The sequence below is a fragment of the Clytia hemisphaerica genome, unplaced genomic scaffold, assembly GCF_902728285.1.
Source record: "Clytia hemisphaerica strain Z4C2 unplaced genomic scaffold, Clytia hemisphaerica genome assembly, whole genome shotgun sequence".
Classification (NCBI taxonomy): Eukaryota; Metazoa; Cnidaria; class Hydrozoa; order Leptothecata; family Clytiidae; genus Clytia; species Clytia hemisphaerica.
In genome coordinates this window covers 775,321-795,089 of record NW_027104433.1, presented here as the reverse complement: position 1 = coordinate 795,089, position 19,769 = coordinate 775,321, and the positions used below count along the sequence as shown (strand labels likewise).

Here is a 19,769-nt window from a genome sequence, read left to right as displayed (position 1 = left end):
CTTTTCTCAAGTTGAGCCTCGAACACGAAACTTTTTCATTTGATCAACTAAATGGTTTCGTGTTAAAACTGAATTCCAGAACACCAGAAAAGCTTTATAAGGCGATCACTCAGATACGAGACTAATAATTAGCGTGCTATAATGACCCTCCTTAAAGGCCATTCGAGTAAAAATGACTTTTTCTAAGCGATCCACGCAACAAATAAAATTTAAGTAAAATCATGAAAAAAATACGACTTATAATTTCATGGTAAAATATATTAAAAATAAAGCTTTTATCTACGTCATACAGCAGTTATACTTTTCTCGCACGAATTCAATATTTTGAAATCGAACGAAAAAGTTCAGAAAATGTTTTTCGTGTTTTCACGTACACATTACACCAAACCAACACCATGGTGCTGAAAGTCTCACAAATTCGTGATTCTTTCCATGAAACTTGAATTCATTTAACGAAGTCGTGTATCACCCAACACCAAATAGTTTCAAGATTCACGAATATTTGTTTTTTTATCCAAGAGCTGGGAATTCATCCGGCAGCAAAGCAAACACCCGGCAAACAGGACATGTCCGTTGTTCTTTCAACCAACATTGAATACACTGTGGAGGAAAAAAAGAAAGAATTTGCGTTAATGAGAAAAACAGGAGATTTATCGCAATAAAGCATTTCAATTATTGACTTATTTGATCCCTACTTGGTTATTTACCGGTTGTCTCAGGCTTGAGATAGATGAGGATCTACAAATGATATGGACCATGAACTTGGAAAAGGAAGCAAACGTATTGATTATTGTCGGGGCAGAAGAATGCTAGATTTTTATATTTTTTGAAATTTCATAAATATACGTTATCCATCGAAAACTAACCAAGGAAATTATAATTATTGTCGTTGATGAGAAAACCAGTAATAAAGATTAATCCAGTCACGCAAAGAGGCCGAACGAGATGAAAGCAGTGTTCTCAAACGAGATCAAGAAACCACTCCCTTAAGTTGGAAGTATGAGAGAGAGGAGGCGAAACAAGATCAGGTAATTAAGATGGCTCGTGACTTTTTATAGAACTTCATTATAATCAAAAACATGCATCAAAGACTGTGTGTGTTCACCGAAACGTTATCTTTATAATGCAAGCCGTTACAAGATTCTTAAAAGACCGATTATTTGATAATACTTGAAGGCATTCTTTTGAGTTATATAGCGCAATATTTGAGCTAACTTTTTGCTTTTTACCGCCATTGCATTTCTTCATTTTATTTCGGGGGCAAATCATACTCGTCATTTCTGGAAAGTTTGAGTACAAATCTTTTTTAAATCGAGAAACAATTTCATTACCCTAATGTAGCTCTAGAGGCTATCTAAATTATAGACAAATCTATCGACAGAGTCTGAACCTTGACTAGGGAAATAAGAGACACAAGGTGTAAATTAATGAAAAGGTCCACGCAGGACTATATGTGAAAAATGACGTCAATGTGTGACAAACGATCCAACAATAAGAAAAGGTCTCATTTTTGAAAGCATTTTCTGGTAATGAAACGGTTTAACATGGTTTTGTGATATCCTGTTCTAGAGAGAGCTCGACCCAACCAGAGGCTAAAGTTGATAGATGGAGTGAGAAGAGAAGGTGTCAAAACGTGTGAATCTTTTCTGGGATTGGTTAGAAAAAGTTAAAAAGCTTCAAAAAGTGTACAAAGATCGTAAGAAAAGTGTAGAAAAATCTTTCACCCTTTTGATTTTATGGCTAGATTTAGAGCGTCATGTTTTAATTTCAAAAATGATGCAATGTTTTTCAGTTTTAGGGTAATTTTAATTCAGGAGCTTTTTTTACCAATAAGTTTCTAAAAATTCGAAATTCTATGAAAATTGTTGACTGATGAAAGGAGACGAACAAAAAAAGAGAGTCAATGAAAGTTTGTGGGTTTTCAACTCAATCAACACATCAAGGAGAAATGGTTTTAAAATCATTCTTTTTGTTTGAATGCAGATAATCTAAGATCTCCTTACTAATAAAAGCATTCATTGAACACCATCAAAAACACATTTACGTAAGATGATTAAAACTATACCAGAGCTCGTTAAATCTGACCTGCTTACCGACTGAAAGTCGGTTGTCATGACAAAACCTATTACCTTTTTCAATCTCTTATCTGAAGCGATGAATGAAAACTTTTTTTGATTACACATAGACAATGATTCTAGTCTCATACCAATCATCTCTTAAAAATTGTAGTACAAGGAACTACGCATGGCAGAGACATAATTTTCTCTTAATTTGAGTGAATTTAAAGAATGCAAATAGACGGCAATCGATTCCTCTGGCAATTAGCTTTTGAAAGTTAAATACACCGAAATCCAACTGTATTAGAGTTAGTTTTTTAGTAGCAATCGATTTAGTAGGAATTGAATTCGTCAAACAAGACAAATTTCTTCGCTGAATCTATATTTATGAAATTGAAAACGAAAACAATCTATGTCGGTGGTTAAGTAATGGAAATCAAATTACAGTTGGATAAATATTTGCCCCCTTTTGTGATTCAGATATTGTATTTCTGACAAAATGATTTTCTCAAGTCGTTAAAAATATGGGAAGAATTTCACGAGTTTCCGATTGCTAGGGTAAAAACATACTCATTAAGTACAATTTTATATTGGTGAACCTCTCATTACAAGGGTTTCACAGGAAGGTATAAAGGTGTAATATTCAAGTTGTTTTGAAAAGATGCGGGGCTTATGAATTTCATTTTGACGTCAAAAATTAATATTACATTTGATACTGTAGTAGGCAGTGGGGGAAGTCTCAATTTTCCTCATAATCTTTCGACGTTATAACTGTACATTCTATAGAGTACACGTTTTTTTTATAAGAACAAACTATTTCAGAACACAAGGCTTCGATGACCAAAATGCTAAGAACAAGTTAAGAACATTTTAAGGCTTTGCGGACTCGAAACACCCGATTCTTTAGGAATATCGGTCAAAATGGTCACAAAATGGAGAAAATAAGAACATTCTAAGAACATTTTTTGGCTTAAAACCCAAAAAGTTAAGGACATCCGGAAGGCTTCAAAAATTTTGAATGTTCTTATAAAAAAACGCGTAAAGCAGGAGGGTAAGGCATTTTGACATCATGAGAATCTGCAAGACGAATCAACTAATAAATGAAAAGCTTTACTTCGTTTAAAAAGGATGAGGCTTTCTCTTTTTGTACAGATGATCTCTCTGTTTACGTTTGACTTAGAGGCTTCCTACTGATTTGTTTTGTTTTGGTGTAATCAAATGGAAAAGAGTAAAGCAGAGCCTTGGTGAATGATCTCTGTATAGAAAACATCGATCTATATTGCCATCATCCAAAGATCTTAAGAGAAAATAGATAGACGCAAGAGAAATGGTTTCCTCATGTTTTCACTTAATCCGGTGTTATTCTGACGACAGAAAATAAAACACTTTAAAATCGGCAGGCATTTCCTGTTATCTGAGGAAGGAGAGCAATGCAGGCCTGTTGAGATACCAAAAAAAGGTGAGAGGTCGTTCTCCGTGGGAGTGTGCACAAGTATCCTTCCTTGAGAATGTTTTTATTGGGGTTTAAAACCAGAAGGAAAAGCTCCGAAATGCATCACATCCTTCTACCCGAAATGCATTTAGAGAATGAGGAAGGAATGAGGTTCGACATATCTCAGAATCCTGCTTTCTTATTTTTCCTTATATACAGGTTTATTCACTTTTCGATTCCTTTAATCACGAAGGGGGTGACGTCATATCAAAATTGAGAAATCATGAATGGTTTTATTACAGATTTTGATGATTGAGTTTTATTAGTTTTTGAATTGACGATTCAGAAATGTATCTAAGGTTGAAATAAAAAATGCATGCATTCCATTCATTGAGATATAATCAACTTCCTTTCATTCAAAGGAAATTTACTACAAGAACTGATGTCAATCATGCTTGGAAGTTAAGCTTTCTGCAAAATAGTAGGGGATTACTTGGTTTATAAGGCGCTCAAAAACAGACTAAGCCATTCCTGAGATTTGAGGCCCAAATTTCATTACCTGTTATATTCTCTAGCCCTGGTTGAATCTCTTATAAAAAGAAGACTGAACAGTTTGGCATTACCGTGGCAAGAACGCCCATACCCCGTCTTCTTTGACAAGATTCTCCCCCTAAATCACTTAAGGCGTGCTTAGTTAAGAGACCACTTCTCAGATTTTTTAATACATGATTTTTAAGACGTTTCGGTTTAAAAGGTGATCAAATTTAATCGACAATTTATAAGCGCCTTACAATATCTTTGCAAAGGAACCCTTATAAGCACTCGATTGATTGATTGCTGAAAAGAACAGTACTTGAGAAAGTTATTGGATGACGGAGGAGAAAAGACTTAAGGCTGATGGAAGAATGTAAATCCAACATGAAAATCAACCAATCGAACATATATATATCGAATATATGTGTTGAACGGTGAAAAAGAATGCGGCTATTATATTTTGATTTTTCGAATATATATAAATGAGATTTTTTTATATAGGTCGATATTTCACCTTGAACCTTCAACAAGTGCCTTCGCAAAAGAAAAGACCTTGTACAATAGTAACACTCTCAAATAAGACGACCCATCATTTGGACTTGCACCCTATAGCTACCCCGGTGAACGATCGATTTCAAAATTTGTCTTTTGAAAGAGAAACGGTTACTCACGGTTTTACTTTGCTTTTGCTTTTGATAGGCTTGCGAAATTAAAAATTAACTCTGGCAAATTCTAAATTCTAGGACGGTGAAACATTAGCAAGCCCAATGTACTGATTAGCGTGAATATATACTTGAGGCTGAAAACTGAATATTTAGACCAGCGAATTGTATTTTTTATCGTACCATGGACTGTTCGTCGGGACTAAAAAGACCCCTGAGTAACCATCTCAAATAAGATAACCCATCATTTGAATTTGTACCCTACAGCTAGCCTGTTGAGCGATCGATTTTAAAAAGACCAATGAAAGAAAACCGGTTACTTACATCTTTATGGAAAGTATGTCCACATTGCAAAGGTTGTCTGTTCTGAGGGTACATATCTTCGTAACAAATCACACAGGGCTCTTCAGAACCAAAGATACTGGACTTGCCACTACTGCTTGCTTTGGGTGGAACTTGATTGGCCCTTGATCGTTTTGAAGCAGCACCTGTTATGAAAAAAAAAGGATTATGGTACTGAACTTTAAGAAATCTAGATTTAGAACGCCGTGGAGTAAAACAAATTGACCAATTAAAAAGGTCTGCCATTTTTCTTTTCAAAAATCAGGTTTCAACGAGAAAAGGATACTTTGTACCATATTGGGCCTTTCCAGAAATAGTCCGTGCCCCCCTGTTGAGCATATCGGATATCCAGGGGGTTAACAATTAATTTTTTTCTGGAAAAGCCCATTATATCAATGATATTGTTGGAGGGAATAAAACAGCAACTGTAATGTTTTTGCAAATAGAACGCGGTTTAAAAATAGGCAGTGAGTATATATCGGTGTATTGATTACAAGTCGTTGGCATGTGTCATAAGATTGACATCCTTAATCACCTCATAAATCAATAAAAGTTATTTGCGTTTGCTGAAATTGAAATTCCATTTTCAAATAATACAAGAATATGTTTTGAAGAAAGTGTTCTTTTTTTCTCGTAATTTTCAATTTATTGCCTCCTTCACATTTCATTCTGGGATTCAGTCCAACGAGGCTGACCGTCAGCTTTGTATTAAGTACGAAGTCTTTGACATGAACCGAGTGAGGATGAGGAAACCCACCACCTTGCGCACCGTAGCCGGTTACCCTACCCACTGCGCTATAGTAGCTCGATGAACAGTTAATAAGCTAATCTACCTTATTGAGGAAAAATAAGTCGGGGAAAGTGTTTGACTAGCTCAGCAAAACACAATTCAAGATTTGAGAATGAGATGAGAATTGTTAAATAATGGCTAATATCCGCCTTCCAGTAATTATCGTAAACTACCAAATGTCATTAAGTCATTAAATCCGATATTTCAATCAAATATAGCCTAGCTATTCAGCTCTAATAGTGATTGTTATGTTATACTTATATAAGAAGGAACAGTCAAAAAAGACAACGATCTCGCAAACTACGAAGACTGGGACTTAATTACCATATAAACAAAGCAAACTGAAGGAGACTTTAGCCTTCCCTATCATCACTGGACACTCAAATAAGACCCTCGAAATAGCGGATACTTTCTCTTTGACAGACACTTCAACAAATAGGTATTACCCAAATTCAATGGTGTTCTTTAAAATACAGCTTAATACAAGTTAATCAATACCGGCCAAGCAAATTATTATGATCGGAGTTTTTTTTTAAATTTGTACTCGCGGAGAGAGCGCTAGATCTAGTTTCACTTGTATACTAATGATGTAGCGCCGTTTGTCGTTAGGCAAAGTTTCAAACATTACAATGGCTTCTTTGTGGTTACCAACTTTCAAAAAACTTCGATCAAAGATGGCAGATATAGCTTGGTCCAGGGATATATAAAGGTCAGTGGATAGAACTAAAAAAATGGAGTGACTACTTTCGGAGAAATTTTCTTCAGCATCTATCTTATCGGTCACTAAAATTCACAGTCCTTTGCGCAAAGGTGATAGGTGTTAGTTAATCGGAGAGTGTTTACAGTATAGAAGATAACAAAGGAAGACGACGTACCATGATTAAGAGCACCTGATCCTTGAACACGAGGCGCTTTCTTTTTCTCCGGTGTTCCCGCACGGTTCTGATGGAAAAAAAAAAGAGAAAAAGTGTTACATCGGGGGATAATCAACCTTACAAAAAATGTCCCGTGTCATGTGACACACTGTGATTATTCCAAAAAGAACATAAATAAAACTAGATTCAATCTTATTTTTTATTTTTTTATTATTTATGTCTCTTTAACCCCCAAAAATCTCGGTATATCTACTAAAAGAGTCTGCTAAATGACGCGCCTTACGCGCCCACGCGCCCTCATATTTTTGACGCGCCTTCGCGCCTTACGCGCCCTATGCGCCCTATGATTTCGACGCGCCTTCAAAATTTGACGCGCCTTCAAAATTTGACGCGCCCTATGATTTCGACGCGCCCTAGAATTTCGACGCGCCTTGAAAATTTGACGCGCCCTAAGATTTCGACACGCCCTAGGGTTTTGATGTGCCTTAAGTTTTCGACGGTTTTGACGGACGGAATAATGGGACCGGTCTAATCATACATGGTTGGTATATAAAAGAATGTCGGCGTTAGCAAAATGATCATTTCTTAAGAGATTAGCCTAAAGTCGACCCGTTCCATTTATCGGCTGTACATTTTATGTACGCTTTATTAGTCTATTTCATAGAATTTGTGCATGCTACACGTTATTTCTATTCAATTTACAGGGGAAAATGCACAAATTTGTCCCTTCACAGAGAAAACCCAACTTTTTGTAATCATCTTTGACATGGGAATTTTTGAAATGTTTTCCATTGTCGCTTTCTTTGTTAAATGTACATCTCAATTTGGAAAAGAGTGATTTAAAATAATAATTTGATTACTGCAGTGACGTAGAAAAAAATCATGTACTGAAAACGCGAATTATGGCTTGGTAATAAAATACTCGGGAAAAAGGTTTGTATCCTCAATCGCTCATAGAACGACACTGGGATAAGAACAACATTCTTTATGGAGACATGGAGAAAACACTGATTTTCAAATCAATCAAAAGATTTTTTACCATAAGGCAAAAGTGAAGTATTAAAAATACAGTAAAAACTTTAAAATAATAAAAAATTCTAGAAAAAAAACGATACAACAAAAACACTGCAAAATACTTCTACTTGCATATAGGTAAGAAGCTTTTTACACCAAATAAATTTTTCACAAAACAGGCATGGTTAGCTAAAACTAAACATTTTTAGGCTCATTAAAAAAGTATCAAAAGAAAAGTGTTTCATTTCACTACTTAGGTAGTGTCAAATTATCAGGGCGCGTCGATTTTTTAGGGCGCGTCAAATTTTTAGGGCGCGTCAAATTATCAGGGCGCGTCGATATTTTTAGGCGCGTCAAATTTTTAGGGCGCGTCAAATTACCAGGGCGCGTAGGCGCGTGGGCGCGTAACATTTTAGGGCGCGTGGGCGCGTAAGGCGCGTAAGGCGCGAAGGCGCGTTAAAAATATGAGGGCGCGTGGGCGCGTAAGGCGCGTCATTTAGCAGACTCATCTACTAAAAATATACACAAGTACAAATAAAATGTTACAACTTTTCTTTTTTTTTTTAAATAAAATAAAATCTACGAACTATATCATTTTTGTAAAGTCGAAAACCCTATCCTATCCCTAATAAAAAGATATTTGATCATATTGAACAGAGTGTGACCAGCACCATCATAGCTAGAATTCTTAACTGGATCAAACAAAGAGGCTGGGAAAAGATATTTATGGATCAAACTTGAAGAAACATACAGACCAGAACGCCACACAAAAAAAAACGAGCCGAAAGAGGCTGAAAGATTGATATTTGCTTAAAATGCCAAAAATCCAAATAGACTGGGATTTAGGTGAAAGTGTAGGTCAGACAAAAATAAATACTGTATCATACATATCATAAATATCATATGATAAATTAAGTTTAATCACAAAGTTTAAGTGGGCTACACCAAAAGGAAACCTGAGAGTCACAAAAGATAAAAGGGCGACAAAACTCGAAAGTATTATATAATGAGCGACAAAACTTAAGTATTGAATTTCTGAACTGAAAAAACTGAACACAAAAATTGGATCCAAAGAAAACTCAAAAGTAAAAGCCAGGAACTACAGTCATAAAAATTAAACAGATATGTCATATAAACATTCTTTCCTATCAATAATAAGCAACTAAAAAGGGTAAAGGAGCTACTGTAAAAGAGAGGTGAAAAAACCTAGAAACCTGAACAGTGGGATAAGGGATAAAGGGGATAAAAAAAAAGGGTAGTGAAGAAAAGGGATCATGTTCTTTTCACCTCACATTGTAGTAGGTCCTTAAAACCCTGTCTATATTCAAAATTTTGCCAATTTGCCAGATACATCTTACAGGTATCAATGTTCTGTTTATCTTCGTCCTTTACCAACCGTCCATTTTCCAAAAGACATTTGTTCGCACCATTAATTACAATATCTATTGGTTCTAACCCAAAAGTATCACATGCATTTATCAAATTTCCCAGAACAAAATGACTCCTTTCGCTACAAGTTAATAGATGCAGAAGATAAGGGGCAGTGATTCGATTTTTAAAGAGTTGATCAAAAAGTTGTACCCTCCTTTGTAAGATGAGAGTTGATATCTCTGAGATGTGGAAAAGATCTAGCAAGTAGTTTTTACTGTACCAAGCAAGGATTTAAGACTGGATCTCCCACACCTGTTGAGCTGCAAGGTGACAGTTTGGTTAATGTCAACGATTTCCAGGCCATAAAGGAGTTGAGGTATTATCACTGTCTTGTAGATGGTCGCAATGCTGTAAGGGTGGAGTTCTTATACCTGAAGAGACGAGGGATGCAGTTGTGGCCCAGAGCTTGTTTATTCTGTTTGTAAGATGTTGCTTCAAGGTGAGTTCATTTGAGGTGATAGAATTTATCCATTCAAAACCGAGATGAGTTAGGGTTCTTTTAGGGTGGATGCTGACGTTGTTGACGGTTATTGTCGGATTTGGAATTGGTGATCTGCCTGATATTACAAATTGAGTTTTGTCGTTGAATTTTATCAAATGTTCACAACCTTTTTGCACACATTTATTTATCATCATCTGCAGGCCTCTAAGGGTGGGACTCAGAAGAATAATGTCGTCGGCAAAGGCGATAATAGAGGTATCCATGTTGGGTAGGTAGGTACCAGCGTTCAGAGATTTGATGTTTTCCAGTATGTCCTTTGTATAGAAATTATAGAGATGAGGAGAGAGGATAGATCCTTGCCTTACCCCTTGTGATAGTTTGAAGGGTGCAGATTTATGGTTTTGATAACGAACTGTGGCGTCTCCATTCATATATAGTTGGATTAAGGTTCTTATTACAGTTTTTGGAAGAATACTTTCACTGTTGAGTTTGGAACAGCTTTAGCCAGTTACAACAATCAAAGGCTTTCTCTGCGTCCAAGCTGCAAATATACACTGGAGATCCTTGATTATTATAATGTCTAATTGTGTCATATATCACTGTTTCTGCATGCGTGGTAGACGATCTGGAGGTAAAGCCGAATTGGGAAGGGCCGTGTTCTGTCAATTCTGGATGTTTGATTAGGATAATTTGTTCCATAAGCTTCGTTAAAATCGGTATCAGGCTAATCCCACGGTAGTTGTTTGGGTCTTTTAAGCTCTTTCTGGTTGATTTTGCTAGAGGAATGATGATGGATGTACTGAGAAGGTCCGGCAAATTTTCATCATTAAACAGGTCGTTTAGGAGGCGAGTGAGATATGTGAGAAATTCGTTTTCTGGAGCAAAAATAAGATGTTCAGCTTGGATTTGAAAAGGATCTTTTGCTTTATTTTGGTTTAGTTTTTTGATAGCTTTCGAGACATCCAGTTCAGATACATAGAAGTCACTACTATTATTAACATTTTCGCCTAATTTGTCGAAAAGCGAAGAGAGTTCACTGTTTGATTTTTCGTTGTCGTAATTTGGAATCCTTGGAGTGTTCAGTAAACGGTTGAAGTGATCTTGGAAGTCAGAGGTTATATCGTTGATCTTGGATTTGCCATTGATTGTGTATAATTTTGTGGATGTCTGGTTCGATAACTTTATCTGTTTCCAAAAGAATCTCGGGTTTGAATTTTTAAGTCTCTCAAAGTTCACGTAATACTCAGCTGTTGCTTGGTTTTTTGCCCTCTTAACTTCTGTTCTGAAAAGTTTTCGAGCAAACAAATATCTACAATACGAAACGTTGTTAGAATCTCTGGGAAAGCCTGCATCCTTCCAATCATTAAACAATTTCTGAAGAACATCTCTTCTCTGGCTGAGTGTTTCATTCCACCAAGGCTTAGGTGATACATGATGATGATTAGTGTTTATCGCAGAAAGAGCTTTCGAGGCACACCGCTTTAAGATGTTAACGAGTTCTTGGATGCGTGTGCTGATATCCTGTCCGGTACAATTTTGGATTGCAGTTATGATTTCTGATTTGTATAATACAAGAAATAGAGGATTCCTCCACATGTAATTTGGTATTGTATATTGCTCTACGTCGTCTGATTGTTGCAGGGAAGCGTCAGTGCGATCCTGGTAGGGTAGATCTAGAGTCATGGAGATTGGAAGATGGTCGCTAATATTCATGGCAGAATGGTTGTGCACTGTGCAGTCTTTCAGGGATGAATCGAGGTCTGTTGACACCAAGATATGGTCTATGTACGATTTGTTATTTAGGGTGATGTGATGATAGGTGTAGAGAGGGCCAGATCCATTCGATATATCAACTGGTGTAAGGTTGTATTCCTTGATAAAGTTCGAAAGGTGTGTTGACAGAGTGTTCGTTTTGGCAGCTCTGCTGTTAGGGTACATGTTCACTGGGAAGGATTGGAAATCACCAAGTACAATAAATTCCGAAGAGTCACAAAATTGAGTTAAAGTGCCTGTGATAGTTGCGAGCTGCTTGTTGTATATTTCCACTGATTCTGCGTTTTGGTAGGATTGGAGATAGACCCCTGTTATCAAGATTTTTCGGTTACTGGTTGAGACCTGTACTATTGTCGCGAAGTCTTCCAAGAGTATGATGTTTACATTTTTGAGTTTGTTTCTTCGTAGAAGTAGTATATTTCCTCCGAAAGGTCTTCCTATATCAGGCTTTTGGGCTGGTGTAGAAATCACTTTGAAGGCTTCTCGATACTCATCTAATAGATGTTCCTCAGCTTTAACTAAGCATGTTTCACATAAGAAAATACAGTCATATTGATTCGCGATTGATGATAAATAAGGAAAATTTGGCTTGATACCGTTGCAATTTAACGTAAAAAAAGTTAATCTAGTATTTGTTGACGTATCCATCATCCCAATATTGGTTATGCTGATCCCATTGATTGTTGAAGTAGTTATTTACTGTATGGTCCTATTGGTAAGACTTTGACTGTCTATAAGGTTTGACAATTATTCCCTTGAACCATGTGTCAGATGATAAGGCACGCTCCTTATCCTTTACGTTTATGTCAACTCTAACAGATTGATTATACTTATTTATCTTGTTTGACATAATTTTAACGACATTTAAACCAACTTTACTCTTTATAGTGTTTTCAATCACTTTCAATTTCAGACTGGTGCTAAAACCACCTACAAACAAAGAGTATGGTTTGGTTGCTCCTGTGATCTGTTTTCCTTGTTGTGGTGGAGTCCGCACCCCAAAAACGATTGCCTCAGAATACGATGAGTGTTTATTTTTAGGATGGTTTGACTTTGGTAGAGGATCTCCTTTACGACATGAAGCTTCAGGTTTTGATATGTTGATATGTGAGGTATCTGGAGTATCTGGCTTTCCACGGTTTTCTGGTGACAATGATGGTGAGTGACTGGGTGTTTCTGACGGTGGTAGGGTATCCTTGTTGTTATTTTCTGGTTGCGATCCAAAGTCTAGTGGGATATCCTGGACTGCATTTGAAAGAATAGTCTCTCGAAGAAGTTTTTCTACATTTGTTAAAGTTTTTTTACTTTCATCCACTTTCTTTTCAAGCTGTGTGATGTATTTTTTCATGTCTTTATTTTCCTCTTTGAGTGTTTTGTTGTCCTCAATAATCTGTTGAAGTTTTTCGAGTATGCTTTTGCTGTTAGTGTCAATGATAGACTTTTCGTTACTTTCCGTTGGCTGTGTTGACGGTACGGCAATGTTCGATGGAAGTGCTGACGGTTTTAAAATTTCGGTTGCTAGTTTGTTTGTAATGTTTTGTTCCCAAATACTGAGACCAATGTTGTATATGTCATATACGGCATTTAAAAGTTTATTTGATTATTTCTTTTCAATTTTAAACTTTTCCTACGTTACTGGTACATCTTTTTAAGCTCAAAATTTCCGTATTTAAAAGTGTCATGGGATTAAAAAGAAGTTAATCTTGTTTCCTGGTGCAAGTAATCTCCTCACTTCACAGGCCGGTGTTGATCCTCGTCAGAATCTATATCAGTAAAGTTACTAAATCTTATTACACCACTGTATATAATATTTTCCAAATAGAAGGAACGGGTTGTGAATTGAGACTATCAAGGAGATCTTTTTCAAGAAAAGAATCAACGTTGAAAGTAAATCCTAGAAAGTCAGAAATTAACCAAAGGTTACTAGTTAAACAGGCCGACATGAAAACGCCAACTCGTGTTACATTGTTGAATTCAGATAGAAACGAAAATTTCAAACCTGATGTTTGACGCTTTCAGCTCTCATGGCTGCTTTTTGTCTTTTCATCAACCGTTCAACATTGATGACAATATCATCGATCTTTTGACCGGATAATGGTCCTTGTTTCCGATATTCGTTGAAGAAATATAACAGCTCGTCCCTAGAAGGAAATTTATTCAATTGTATCGAGTCCGCCGTATGGGAAAGAGGTTATAATCGGGCGTACGCAACTACATTTTCAACGACTTTTAGCATCCCAAGAAAACTTTTTAAAAGCCCGATTTGTGGTTTTAGAAGCCTGATTTATGACCTAGTTATATCATAAATAATCGAAACGTTTTCAAACAACTCATCCAACTAACCAGCCAAAGTCAATATCAACTCGTAACTCATGAAAAAATAGTGCGGCATACGGCTATCAAATTCATTCTTATTCGATAGACTATATTATACCGATATGAAAACTGAAATCAGTGAAAGTTTAGTGAAACACTTTACCTCGGGGCGGAAGGAAATTTGGAACCCAACTTCATCATGATTTTTTCAGTAAATTTGTTGATCTTATGATCTTCGGCTGATTCGCCACTCCTGTTGGAGCTTTCCGAATCCTCAGAATCGCTATGGGGCGGTGCTGTGCTGTACGCCGTAGCAGATGCTTGTGCTTGCCAATCGTGACCACTGGAATAAAGTTTTTTCTCAGGCAATTTTTGATCTGAAGGTGCTCTTATTTCTTCGTCAACAGGAGTGGCGCCCTTCTTGGGCGGTGCAATAGGTGCTTGCCTGGCTTCCTGTAATATAAAACATTCGAAAAACGATATCAAAATTAGAATACAGATTAAATTTCTTACAAATTTTGTTGAATGAGGAGACGACTAGGCCATTTCACAATCGAAATGGATCATGGGTAATCAGGAAAGGATGCGCCTCTATAACAGCTTCCTGTTGGCTAGACGCAAAACATTCAAATCTTTAGACCAACAGAAAGTCTTTGTGAGAGCGCAGAGGTCCTGATTACCCATGATCGATTTCGACCGTGAAATGGTCTTTAGTGAAGACCTACTAGTGGAAAGAGTAAACTGTAAAAACCAGAGAAATAGAAATAAGTAAGAATCAAAATACGTTTCGTTTAACAATCAATCTGTTTGTTCTTGTTACCTTATTCGGAGCAGTGATAACAGGGACCTTGTGTGAAGGGGCGTTAGGGTGTGAGGTTTGGGTCATTGGATTTGGTTGGGCGGTTGTGTTGCCTGGTGGTGGAGCCATAGGGCGTTGCTGCTGTGGAGGTGGCTGGTTAGGTTGTGGCATCATGCCGGGTGGTGGTACAGGGTGTGCTTGGGATGGCTGATAAAGGTTGTGAAGGGAGGGAGAGTAAAATCACGACGTTAGAGAAACAGTAGATGGGTAAGGAGCCACTTGGATCAGTCAAGATCAGAATCAGTCTTGCCTATGTTTAAAACTATGTAATACAGTTAAACCCCCTAATGTGATATTCTATGTCAAATCGTCGCCCACTTCCAATAAACACGACTTAAATTACATAACCGGGAGAGAAAAACACAAGTTGGACTCGACTAGTTTGATCGCGAATCAGGGCAAAAATAGAAAGACATAAAATTCAAGTGGCGATCTCCGTCCTAAAAGACCTTGTAAGCCCCAGAAATCGAAAAACAGGAGCGTCAAACCCTCAGGGCGTCATTTATAAGACTTTCTTAAGAATATTTGATGGCGACTTATATCAAACTATAGAATGTTGCATTAAAGAGCGTTATCTGCACATAAACAATTTACACCAAGCAAAAGGTTGAGCGCATATTCCATAACATAGCAATGTGTCTTACATTACTTCCCGTTGGCATGGCTTCTTGTGGGTAAGGTGGTGGGTGCGAGTATTTAGCTGGTGGTAGCGAATCTAGCCTCTGGCCTTGATTGACGAGTTGAATGAGGACTGTAAACTCTTCCTGCATCTTCTCAAAAGAACTTTGGTATTCGAGCTTGTATTCTTCCCATGTTTTTCGGATGCGAAGAAACTCTGCTGTTTGTCTGTAAAAAATTATTAACAAATTATAGCATATCTTTCAAAGACTAACAGCGATAGGTCTTGGGAGGGAACCCATCGGTATTTCTTTGAAAACGCTGGTCAAACATCCTAATAGGGATAAGGGGAGTCAAAACATGGAATTGGCCTTTTCGTATTACCTCTAAGAGAAATTTGTAATAAGATATTAACAAAGAATGATATTAAAGCAAACTTACGGCAAAACATATAAACGATTGATAGTATTTTGGATGAAGTTTGCTTGTTGTTGATACTTAATGACCACTAAGTCTCTGCGAGCTTCCAACAAGGCAACCTGTCAAAAGAATGCGTTTTACTGGCATTCAGATCTGTTCTTCTTTTTACTTATTGGTGAAGAATAACAGATTTTTAGCGGGAAGGTAATGGAAATAAGATTTTTCTCAACTAACAAGTGGCCAAGGAACCATATTGTAAAAGCGTGGATAGAATCGATTGACCATTTTTTAAATGACGTCATTGGAAACGTTTACCTCTTTTCAAAATAATGCTATGGTATTTGATTCTCGGAGGAGTCCATAAGAAAAATTACTTTATTCATAAAAGAAACAACTGAAGACTAGGGATTTAATCACTTTGGTAATGGTTCCAAAACGAGGCAGTAGTTGCACTGAAAAGAATTTATGAAAAGGCCTATACCTCGGCTTTTTGAGCACGTTTCGTTTCATCCATGATACTAGTGGTCAATCCTTGAACGATCTCTTCATGTTCTTGTTGGTCGCGTTGCATCTTCGTTCTATGGGTCACAAATTTACAAGAAATATCAGAGGAGAATGAACTAAATATTTACAAATTATTCCACAACTGACTATAACCTTAAAGATTTTATTTTTACATAAGTGTTTCCGTTTCATATCAGACACATATTTCATATCAGGACAGTCAGTGTCTTGCTATTGTTATATTATGCTGGAATATAAGCAAAATTGCTACGATGTAATTTTATAGGTGTTTTGATTTTCTTACGTAATGTAACTATGAAAAATACAACAGGATGTTGGTCTTAGATTCTTTCATTTCAAGAATTCAGAGGGATAGATAAGGTAGAGAGAAAACGAATTATTGTGACGTACTTATACTCTTGCTGTATGGAAGTTGCTGTAGAGCTGAACGTCTCAATCCTGAAAAACAGAGAATACAGGTCAAGAAAAAGTTGCTCTGAGTGGCGCTAAGAACAAAAATTATCAAAGAAAATAAGAAAATCTTCATGCGTGTTATCAGTCAATTTGGACTTTTTAAAGAAAATTTATTTATGAAAAGTAACGTAACGCAAATAATAACTCTGAAAATGAAAAATGGAGAGTGCGGGGAAATTCAAAAAACGGATTCTTCCTCATCAAGATCAAGACGAAACCCCAAATAGAGAATGCAACCAAGAAAGTTGTGTTCAAAAATCTCACTCAAACACAAAAAACAAAAGAACAATAAATCAAAAAAGTCTGAATCAAGTCCCTTGCCATGATCTAACAATAAATGGTATCAAGTTTTATTACTGCAACGCTGATATTCTAACATCAGGCAAAAAGAAAGAACTTATACAAAACGTAGAGAAACAACAACCACACATTGTTGCCATATGTGAAGTAAAACCAAAACATGGAACACTAAGAGAATTACACGAGTACGAATTCAAAGATTATAAAGTTGTTTGTCATACGAATATGGATACCAACATTGGCCGTGGAGTTATCATTCTTGCCCACGCATCAGTTCAGCATTTGATTGTTAATGTGACCAAATCAATAAATCAAGTCAACTTTATTGAAGCTTGTATCATAGAAGTTCGCCTAATTGGTAATGACTTACTGGTTTTTGCATGCATGTACCGCAGCCCTACCAGCAGTAACATGTCGAATGAAAACAACATCAGACTTAATAAGCTCATTTACGATATTTCATCCATCAAAAAATATTCCCATAAATGCTTTGTAGGGGATTTCAACTTTCCTACAATTAACTGGGAAAGTTGGACGACAAAACATCAGGAAGAAAGCAAAGAAGAGAAGTTTTTAGATACTCTCCGCGACTCTTTCCTCCATCAGAACGTAGACGAACCAACACGATGCCGTGGAACCGATGAACCATCTTTGGTTGATCTCATTCTAACAGGAGAAGCCAACCAAACACAAAATCTGGAATATCTCAGTCCATTGGGTAAAAGCGATCACAGTTCCCTGACCTTTAGCATAAAGTGCAATGCATATGTAAAGCCCACATCGGAAAGGTACAATTATGATAATGCTGATTTTGAAGCAATGAAGCAAGATCTTGAAACAGGTAACTGGCAAACGATTTTTCTAGATGCGGCTAATAACAAATCAGTCGAGGAACTTTGGCAAGTTTTCAAGAATAAAGTAAGCGAATTGCAAAACCGTTTCATCCCGCTCAAAACGATTGGAGGCGAGGGTTGGAGAAAGAGAGGAAGAATTCCTATTCCAAAAGATCTCAGGACTGAAATAGCAAAGAAAAAGCGTCTACATAGAAAATGGATGAAATCATCGCCGCGAGAGAAAGACGAGAATCGCGTGAAATACACCCGTGTACGCAACCGAGTGACGAAAATGATGACACAAGCCCATAGAAATTACGAACGGAAAATCTGCAACAATTCAAAAACAAAACCAAAAGTTTTCTGGTCACATGTCAGGAGCAAAATGAAATCTTCCAGTACGGTATCATCATTACTTGAGGCACCAAATGACAAAAATTCTTTGAAACATGAAGACCATGAAAAGGCGAATATACTTCAACGTCAATTCTGCAGTGTTTTCACAAGAGAGCCTCCTGGGGAGCTACCGGACTTCGAGAAAAGAACTGAGTCCGTAATCGATGAAATCCATACAACAAAAGAATCCAGATCCAGATCGAATTAAAACATCTAAATCAAAATAAATCATTTGGTCCTGATGGAATACATCCTAAGATGCTACTGTCGTTATCTGACTACGTCTCTGAACCTCTTGCAGTAATAATGAACACATCATTAAAGGAAGGGTCTCTACCAAAGGATTGGAAAGAAGCTCACGTAATACCCATATATAAGAACAAAGGTGCTCAAAATCTTGCAGTAAATTATCGACCTGTAAGCTTGACATCAATAGTATGCAAACTGATGGAGTCAATAGTGAGAAAGCATATTATGGAGCATCTTCTTGATCAACATCTTTTATCGAACAAGCAATATGGTTTTATCAAAAATCGATCCACCGTTACGCAACTGTTGTATTACTTGGATACGTGCTGTGAAAGTACATCGGAAGGAAAAGTAATTGATAGTATCTATTTTGATTTCGCAAAGGCCTTTGACACTGTACCTCATCGTCGTTTATGCAAGAAACTATTAGCATACGGCATAGATGGTCCGATAATGTCTTGGGTAAAATCATTTTTAAATGGACGAACCCAATCAGTGAAAGTAAATAAATCATTTTCGACAACGGATCACGTGGGTAGTGGTATCCCACAGGGTAGTGTCCTTGGACCGTTATTGTTCGTTCTTTACATCAACGATCTTCCTGAAAGAGTGATATCATCATTTATACTCCTTTTTGCTGATGACACCAAAATCTTCCAAGAGGTCAACACTATCGAAGACTCTATTTCCATCCAACAGGATATAGACGCGCTAGTCAAGTGGTCGAAGGAATGGTTATTAAATTTCCATCCCGACAAATGTCACGTACTAACTATTGGCAAATTCTCTGACATCAAGCATGCCTATCCATATTGTTTGGATGGAAATCAGCTTGAACATGTTTTTGAAGAGAAAGATCTTGGGATTGTGATCGACTCAGAACTTACATTCGAGGAGCATATTGCAAAGCAGGTAAAGAAGGCAAATTCAATACTAGGAGTGATTAACAGGAGCTTTGAACATCTGAATCCATCCATCTTCCTAGTACTATATACTTCGTTTGTCCGTCCGCACTTGGAGTATGCTCAGTCGGTATGGTCACCTAAACTTCAAAAATATGTTAATTTGATCGAGGGTGTACAAAGACGCGCCACAAGACTCGTGCCTATCTGCAAAGATATGTCCTATGAAGAACGCTTGCGCATACTTGACCTCCCCACGCTTGAATTCAGGAGACTCTTTTGTGATATGGTCCAAGTATACAAACATCTCCACTACTACGATAAAAATACTCTTCCAAGTAAATTATCGACTCGAACACGTCCGAACAGGAGACACAATGATGAGCTGATACCAAATTTTGGTAAAGATGGATTCCGAGGCGCACAAACCAACTCGTTCTTTTACAGGAGTATACCAAACTGGAATAGATTACCAAGATACGTTGTAGAGGCAAAGACTGTCAAAATCTTTAAAGAAAGACTCAACGAAGCTTGGAAAAAACATCC

At 37.0% G+C, this 19,769-nt stretch overlaps 1 protein-coding gene across 3 annotated transcripts in view; it reads right to left on the bottom strand.

The window, feature by feature from the left end:
- Window positions 1–19,769, bottom strand: part of LOC136820721 (uncharacterized) — a 31,158-nt gene continuing 11,389 nt past the window's right edge. For 2 of the 3 annotated variants that reach the window (XM_067076941.1, XM_067076942.1), the window contains exons 28-37: window positions 16,481–16,528; window positions 16,047–16,143; window positions 15,587–15,684; window positions 15,172–15,373; window positions 14,489–14,674; window positions 13,832–14,121; window positions 13,352–13,493; window positions 6,693–6,759; window positions 5,010–5,173; window positions 1–600 (exon numbers count right to left, since the gene is read on the bottom strand). In XM_067076941.1, the coding sequence (XP_066933042.1) occupies window positions 511–600; window positions 5,010–5,173; window positions 6,693–6,759; window positions 13,352–13,493; window positions 13,832–14,121; window positions 14,489–14,674; window positions 15,172–15,373; window positions 15,587–15,684; window positions 16,047–16,143; window positions 16,481–16,528 (1,384 nt within the window). In that variant the 3' untranslated portion in view covers window positions 1–510. The remainder of the gene's footprint in view (window positions 601–5,009; window positions 5,174–6,692; window positions 6,760–13,351; window positions 13,494–13,831; window positions 14,122–14,488; window positions 14,675–15,171; window positions 15,374–15,586; window positions 15,685–16,046; window positions 16,144–16,480; window positions 16,529–19,769) is intronic. The other variant, XM_067076943.1, reaches the window with a different exon arrangement.